The sequence below is a fragment of the Limulus polyphemus genome, unplaced genomic scaffold (assembly GCF_000517525.1).
Source record: "Limulus polyphemus unplaced genomic scaffold, Limulus_polyphemus-2.1.2 Scaffold11334, whole genome shotgun sequence".
Lineage (NCBI taxonomy): Eukaryota > Metazoa > Arthropoda > Merostomata > Xiphosura > Limulidae > Limulus > Limulus polyphemus.
In genome coordinates, this window is record NW_013676944.1 from 1 (window position 1) to 9,130 (window position 9,130).

Consider the following 9,130-nt stretch of genomic DNA (forward strand, 5'->3'; position numbering starts at 1 on the left):
GTAATTAAGCACAAAGCTACACAATGGGCTATCTGTGCTCTGCCCACCACGGGTATCGAAACCCGGATTCTAGCATTGTAAGTCTGCAGACATACCGCTGTGCCACTGGGGGGCTACAAAAAAATGTTATCACCACAATAAGATTAATATTATTAGGGGTTTTTCTTGTTACTCATCTTCTGTTGGGTATTAAACTTTGTAAGATACGGTTACAATAATTAAAGCTTTTATGTCACAGAAAATATATAATTTATTGTAAGTTTGATTTATTTAGATTACTTTAGGACTATATCGCCAACATATTATAATAGTGGAAGTCTCTATTCTTTCCTGTTAAAAACTTGCCTGTCAATATAATACAAACCTGGACCCTAAAAATAAACACCAGATGTACACATCATGCTATCATCATACAAATAGAGAAAGTTATAATGTCGTTAACACAGAACTATAATATTTGAATCTACATTTTGATTTCATTCTTATTCATTCTCTGATGGTTTTCAAACATCATAAGATAAAGTTATAATTATCAAAAGTTTTATTTTACAAACTAAACTGATATTAGTCTAATTTCTATGTTGTTTAACTTTAAATTTAAGCTACTTGAATAATATCCAAACTACCAGGTTATTTTACTATATCTAACTACATATTTATCTAATAAATAAAATGTGTTAAGAATTGTTTGTTTCTCTTACTTGATTGCAAAACATTTGAGTACTTGTGTTGTTATAGATACATCACTGTTATCATGCAATAATAAATTGTCTAGAATACTATGTCAGGAAAAATGTATACATTATTGTTGCAACTGTCACTAATATATCTTTAATTGTTTCTAAACATTCAACAAAGCAAGAGCTTAATGTATAATTTGGAGATACCCAGCATGCCATATACTACTGCACAGTGTTCGGTGTTAAGCAGTAGGCATTATTGTTTGTACATTAACTTAGTTAATCTGAAATAATATTCCATCAGAAATTATCAATTTTCATACAATATGTAAAAAAAGAAGGCATTACATTTGAAAATGCACATTTATAAAAAGCACATGTTAAGAAACACAACTGTTTAAAAGCTAGCGTGACCTCTGTGATGTTATACATTTTGTGCAATAATCTAGTGTTCAAGTAATTATTATGACATCCCCCCAAAAAAATGTTGCATCATTTACTCCCAAATAATAGAAATAAATCTAAAATCACTTTCTTAACCATAGATAATTTCTTTGGCTTTCGTTATAATACTCATTTGATTTAGTTCCTTAAAAAAAAGGTTTCACAATGTTGAGCTTCTTCCAAATCTGAATTTATAAACTTAAGCTCAAGATAAGCAACACATTTTTGAACTAAGATATTTACTTTACAATCAACCAAATTCTATATTTCTTAAAATAAGAAAAATCTTTCTTTCATTCAGGAAAATGGTTAACCCAGATTTGGGATATTTCAATCAATTTTTTAGGCACAGTTTTTTGTGAATGCCAGAACAGCGTAAGTTTGGTTTCGAAATGCGAATTTCTTGCAGTTTCAGAAATCTCAGCTTCATTCTACAATTTTCATTTCACAAATAATCTCAAGAAATCTTAAAATCTAATAAATTATTTTATATTTTCATATTGTTTTTGCTTCATTTTGTCTAATTTTGCCAAAGGCCAGGTAGTACGTGAAAGCTGTCTTAAATGAAAGTGCCGTTTAGAATGATTCTACAAGCTAGAACAATTACTTCAACTTCGATAAACATCTAAAGTTATGTTACAGCATTTCCAAACTCATATTCAACAAGCAATATTGGTAACCAGATATTAAACATCCTGATGTGTGTTATCATATTTTTACATATGAGTAAACATTTTATTTTATAAAAACATAAAATGAAACAGGAAATTTTTTGTTAGAAAACACGTCAGATTCAACTAAAGTTTGAGGTTTAACAAAGTAACACAAATATTTTGCCAAAAGTATATATATACCATCTGTAATGTTTTACCTGATATTACTATACTTTGTAGTAATATTAACAGTGTTTAAAAATATTCAGAATATTAAAACAATCCTCACAATTACAAGCTTTACAAGAAATCTTAGAACTAATAACTTATAAATAGCACACTGGTATGGGTTATACAAAAAAAAAGTTATATTTAAACGTAAAAGTATTGGTGAGGGTCCATAATTTTTTTAATTATGCATGCACTAAGCTGCTTGAGGGACTTTGTTGTTTACAGATACTAGGCAGACAAAAAAATTTAAATAAGAATATTAATCTTACATTTCATCTCACTACTTACTTCTGGGCTTTTCCACGTACGTTACATGGAATATTATTAATTTTATGACATTTTTTTGGACCCATTCTTTCTTGTAACAGACAAAACACACAGTTAGTCACCATGATTGTGATAAACAGATCTTGCCTGTAGTGAACCATATACTAGTGAGTCAGTAATTTCTTAGATTAAAAAATTCAAATTCATGAAGGCAGGAACAAGCATGGAAAGTAACCACTGTCCAAAAATTCTTTTGTCATGAAAAACAAAACTATCAATTTAGAGCAGGAGAAGTAATTTCATATAAACTGTGATAAAATTCTGAAGGTGTGTAATTTAAATTGTCCTCTATATCACAGAGTCCTTCATGATTTTGTAAGTCATTAATTTTTTTAGACAAAGAGTTTAATAACATTTACTTTGCTCAATGAACACCATTTCTAGACCTTGTGGCCTAATGACAAAACTCAATTTAAAGACGTAAATTCTGATCAAAGATAAGTTTAAAAAAGGTTAGTCCTAGCTCCACATACTAATATCATTAAGTTCAGTTGAACTATATTTCAATTTTGGATTGAAATTGCTATGCCTACTTCTAACATTGAAAAGCACCAAAATTTAAATGGGTTATCTGCACTCTTCACCATGGAGAATCAAACCTCAGATTTTAGTGTTGTAACTTCAGAAATATACTACTGATCCACCAGACACCTATTTAATCTCTCATTGAATTTAAATACAAAATTAAATAATTTTTTCATTTCCTATACTTTTTTCACTTATTCTTAATGAAATATAAACATCTTGAATTTGTTAGTTTCTTCTGGTTGTTTTCTCTCATTACTCGACTTCAGTAAATTTATTATCAAATCCAGAAATAAATAAAAAATTAATACTAATAACCTAGCAATGTGCTAAAAGCAGCAACAAGAAAAATATGAGCCACCTTCCAGAAATAAATACAAGTATTTAGAAAGTTACTTCGTACCTCTAACAAAACTGTTCATCATCATCAAGGTTTATGTGAACCAACTGACGTACTATCTGATTTAAAACTTACATTTCAATTGCTCACTAACTCATAGTCAAAATAATTTTTTCTTGGAAATTACAAATACTCACACGCTTATCCCATCCAGCAATCATTACACCCTGAAATAAAATGGAACATTTTATGCAAGTTTATAAAATTATAAATTATATACACATTTACACAATCAACAAAAAACAAACAATTATTTCAGTCATTACTACAACTTTTCAGTGATGAAGTTTGTTCCTAAGTACGTGATTTCTTTCATTTCGACGTATGGAAATCTCTTCATTGTGCCAAATTAAACCTCATTTCAAAGGAAAATATATCACAATTCCAATAAAAGTTAAAATTTCAGGGAGTTTTGAAATAGAAATAAGTATTTTACAAAAAACAACACAACTGTCTTGACAATAATTTTTATCAATATTTATGCATGTATACTAGATACCAAGTAACAGCCATTTATGTGTGGCATGATAAGAAGAAGGATACTACAATTTTTTTTTTATTAAGAAATGTTTGTGAAAGGTCCACTTCAGTTTTATACAACTAATAAAAAATGTACATGCCATCTTTTCACAATACAAGTAACAAAAACAATAATAAAAAATTGGCAGACTTTACATTATCGTCCAAATCAAACACAGATGAACTGTTATATTTTCATTTGATTTTATAATTCTTGCACATTTGATGCTTCCTCTCCAATGATTTTGTACAGAAGATATTTTAAAGGAACTTGAAATTAAATATAAAATTGGACTAAATGAATAGGATTGATCATCAAATAAACACAGTATTTTATAATTCAGCTTAGGATTATCGTTACACATATTGCTAAGAACATTATCATCAAATAAACACAGTATTTTATAATTCAGCTTACGATTATCGTTACACATATTGCTAAGAACATTATCATCAAATAAACACAGTATTTTATAATTCAGCTTATTATAAAATGATAATCCAAGGTGAATTATAAAATACTGTGTTTATTTGATGATAATGTTCTTAGCAATATGTGTAACGATAATCGTAAGCTGAATTATAAAATACTGTGTTTATTTGATGATAATGTTCTTAGCAATATGTGTAACGATAATCCGTTACACATATTGCTAAGAACATTATCATCAAATAAACACAGTATTTTATAATTCAGCTTACGATTATCGTTACACATATTGCTAAGAACATTGAACTTGAATTTGTATTCTTGATTAACCCTTTAGCAATGTGTAGGTCAAAGTGCACAAGTCAACATTTTACAGTGTTACATTCAAAATTTAAACTATTTTATTATCAATGTATACAAATAAAATTGGCAGCAAAATGTAGTTATTAAATCAAATTTGAATATTACTTAGTTTTAGTTTTTCAATCTTTCCTAGTATTAGACTGACATTTGATCTCTCTGTCTTCCCTCTTCTCCTAACTTATTTATCACCTCTCAGAGAAGTACAGAATTTAATGTAAATGACTTATTGTGATATAGACAATATATTGTCAGACAAAGCATAATTTTTATAGCTTCTATCTTATTTGTTTACAGAGCTATAAACTATAAAATCATATCTACTTCTCCCACCCACCTGTCACATCCTCTCTTTCACAAATTGCCAATAGTTTTCTCTGATGTTTAATACTATTTTATTTATAACTAATAGAAAGTCAAAGTTTTAATCTATCAAATGACATATTATAATACATGATTTACTATACACCGAGATGTCTATATTTCCCCAGTACTATACTTCTTTCTCATAGAAATCAAATCAACAAGCTTAGCTGAATTTCTAAAGACTCTTATCGTATAGTTAGAAAGCAGGCAGATTCACTTACCATAGATAACCCCATTCCTTTGTAGTTGTATAGAATGTTGGCTAGTAACTTTGAGGCAGCTGCAACTGATATACGCTCTCGATTTCTCAGTTCATAAATCCTGTGAAGATGTAGAAGTGATTATAACATGCTAAACACTATTATTAGATCACCATCTTTTAATGCCATAATTAACTTAGCCACTTAACAAAACACTAGAAACCAAGTTGGTTCTGACAATTACAAGTAGTATCAGTAAAATAATATCTATAAATTACCATTTATAGCTACGGCTTTTTCTCTTACACAGAGATAGAAACTACAAATTTCACCCGATCTATTCTTTGAAATGTTGATATTTAACAATTTCTAAATTTAGAGGTACATTAAATTTACTAATATAAATGCTTATATACCATCAAATGAAAGAATAAAAATATTACTGTAATACAGTTAAGCCTTATAATTAGACTAATTTCTTATACAAGATCCTCAGAAACTGAAGTGCTATCAAATTGTTGATTCTTCTTCTTCAGGGTGAACAAACATCTTAGGTCAGTGAACTACTAAAACCATCTTAAGAATTTACAAATAAACTTTTCGTGGTTGATCAGTTTAAAACTTTTACTCAGGAGTAAGAAGTAGCACAAAACGTTAAACTTAATCAGTATTAGGTGTAAGAACAGTCTGCTACGAACACTATCTTATGAGTACCACTTTTGGAAATCAACACTAAATCAAAGAATTATTTTCCGTAACTATCTAAAGAAATTTTCAGGGAAATATGTATCGTCAGTTTAAAAAAATGCTTCTATTAAAGAACTGTATAAACTTTTAAACTTAGTATACTGTATGATCTGTACATATATCAGAATGAGAGCCAATATACGTGTACACATGTATATTGGCAAAAAGCATAAGGTTACTTTGACCAAAGATAGAAAAATGTGAAACTAGCTGATACTCATCCATAATGTAAGTGTTAAATACATATTTTAGATAATTTAATTCATATATTTACAAAAAAAAAATTTGACATATAAAAAATTTATCAGGACTTTATTAACATAAAAATCGCATGTTACATGTGCTAAAACCAACAAAAATATTTTTAATTATACAGTTTCAAGTTACCTGCATCGTTCGGCCAAAACCCTCTCCCAATACACACAGTCTGCTGCACCTCCGGCCATGGTTCCCAGTAGGTAGTCATTGATCTCAATTATCTTTTTGACTGTTTGTGATCCTATAAAAAGCAAGCCATGGCAATGACATTTAATTTTAAGACCCCTATTAATTCAACATCTCTGCAGTTAAAAAAAACTAAAGTTTATTTAAATACTTGCAACAAATGTTTTTATGCAATAACAAAAAAAAGAAAAAAGAGATTTAGCAGCTCAAAACCACAGTGTTACCATACAAGTATGGCGAGAAAAGGAAGCTAATAAAAACCATATAAGTATGGTCAAAAAAAGCAACTAATAAAAACCACAGTGTTACCATATAAGTATGGGCAGAAAAAGTAACTAATAAAAACCACAGTGTTACCATACAAGTATGGCCAGAAAAGAAACTAATAAAAACCACAGTGTTACCACACAAGTATGGCCAGAAAAAGAAACTAATAAAAACCACAGTGTTACCACACAAGTATGGCCAGAAAAAGATACTAATAAAAACCAGTGTTACCACACAAGTATGGCCAGAAAAGTAAACTAATAAAAACCACAGTGTTACCATATAAGTATGGCCAGAAAAGGAAACTAAAAATTGCTTTTAACATAAAAACAACAAAGGGATAATAATAAAGTGACATCAGGGGGTAGATAAAATTACTATTCAATGTGTTAGATATAAATATATCAATCAGTAAAACTCATATCAGAGTTACAAACATGTTTCCCTTGAAAAATAACGCGTGTTTTTGATGCAACACTTGTGCTGTTTTTCAGATTTTTTTTTTTCAAGATTTTATTTTTTCTTAAAATAAAATCTGGAATGAAAAGTCAAGCTTTAGTAAGTGGGTCTTGTGTATTGGGTAATTTTAAACTTATTAAATACAATTCTGGTAAAAAGTCTTAATTGAAAATTTAAACTTTCTCCTTAATATTTTGAAACAAAAAAAGTTTCTGATACAGTTTTCTTTAAACAAACACATACATACTAGTAAACCTACAATACATTAATTTATGAATTAATTGTTAAGTATTACATTTTCTTGATTGTGTGTAAAAGAGACTTATTTTGGAGGAGGGAATTCAATTGCATGATAAGTAGCATGTTCATCTACAGAAAATGTTTTCATTTTTTCCACATGCTGTATCTAACAAAACAAACATGAGGCATAGTCCAGAATATCAAAATTATTCTATTTTATTTCGGAGTTGAATATGATTAGTCAAATATTACAGGAACTTGTTTCTCATCCAAACACTACGACCTTACTGTCAAAAGTTCTCTAACAAATGAGTTGATGTATGGTTTTCTGGCTTTCTTTCCAGATAGATTCTATCTGTGATAACCTGACTTGGGCTGAAACCTTTTATAGTTATAGAAGCGATCTCTATAATTATTAATTTCTATTACAGTTTTAGTCAAAATAATGAAATGTTTTTAACTCGAACTTCTTCACTTAATTTAGTCACTTAATGATCATTAATATTTGCTTGAAATTGTGTTATCAAATATATCACAATTTGAAGTTATTGGCTATATTATGGTATGATTATTTTTAGCATGAAGCATACATATATCAAGCCCTAATAGTTGTATTAAATTATTTGAGTTATGTATGTAAAAATAACTATGATAAACAATACACCTGTTTCACAAATGAATTTAAAAAATTGTGATACACAAAAAAAAAAGAGGGTGAAACAACTTACCAATATACTGTCCCCCTGTGGCTCTTGAATCCACAGCAACCACTACACCCCCTTTATATTTGAAAGCCAAGGTTGTGGTACCTTTATCATAATGGATTTTAATTCCCTTGCCATGTTCATCTACAGTAAATTTTTTCAGTTTCTCCACAGGCTGTTGATACAAAATAAAGTGAGTTGTTTTCTAAACAAACTAAAAATCACATATATATATATATATAAAGAAATATAGATGTGCATGTGTGTACCACTACAAGAATAACTTATTTTAAAAAGAAATGATAAAACAACAATATAAAAAATTTTTTACATATGAATGGATTAAGGGTAGATTACTTCTTATTCTGAAACAAGAACTCACGTTAGGCTTACTCAATATTTAAGCAGTCTTGCAGTTCAAGATAATGGTTAACAACCAGTCAATCTTGCTTAAAATAACTTAATAAACATATTTCTTAAATCCTTTCCGCCTCATGCTGCGAGTCAACCAATCTTATACAGGACCAGTGAGTAGTTAACAACATTTCTGATAAATTCCACAACAATACAACAACTTTGGTATAATAACAGCAGAAAATACTTAGATTGATATTTACATTTTGGTAAACAAGGGTTTTACAAAATACTGGGTTTGGCAGTTTAATTGAAATGTCTTGGTAGATAGTAACCATAAAACAAACTTACCAATGATGTCAATTGTATTAATTATGATAGCTTACTCTGATCAGAAGTTTAATTTGTTCTCAAAAATACTTAATCTTAACACAATAAAAGTAGAAATGTTGTCAGAATTATAAAACATACATAAACAATTGTAGATTTGACACTTTTGTTGCTTATGTAAGGAAGCAGACATTACAGAACGTTAGTTTGAAAGAAAGACTCTTAACTTGTGACATCGCTGGAAAATCAAACTGAAAGCTCAATAAAAACAAAAGTCGAATTCAAACACACAATAAACCTCTCTCTCTCTCTCTCTATATATATATATATATATACACACACACACACACACACACACACAAAAACTAATACGTATTACTTACTTACGTTTTACTACTATATATAATTAATATATTACTTACTAGTAAGAATAAACTACGTACCACTACC

The 9,130-nt window shown here is 28.8% G+C and overlaps 1 protein-coding gene across 1 annotated transcript in view; it reads right to left on the bottom strand.

Moving 5' to 3' along the window:
- Positions 1-305: 305 nt before the first annotated feature.
- LOC106476720 (proteasome subunit beta type-5-like) overlaps positions 306-9,130 on the bottom strand; it is a 12,411-nt gene continuing 3,586 nt past the window's right edge. The window contains exons 2-6 of the mRNA XM_013937353.2: positions 8,021-8,171; positions 6,270-6,381; positions 5,157-5,256; positions 3,398-3,427; positions 306-371 (exon numbers count right to left, since the gene is read on the bottom strand). Coding sequence (XP_013792807.2) covers positions 321-371; positions 3,398-3,427; positions 5,157-5,256; positions 6,270-6,381; positions 8,021-8,171 — 444 coding nt within the window. The 3' untranslated portion in view covers positions 306-320. The remainder of the gene's footprint in view (positions 372-3,397; positions 3,428-5,156; positions 5,257-6,269; positions 6,382-8,020; positions 8,172-9,130) is intronic.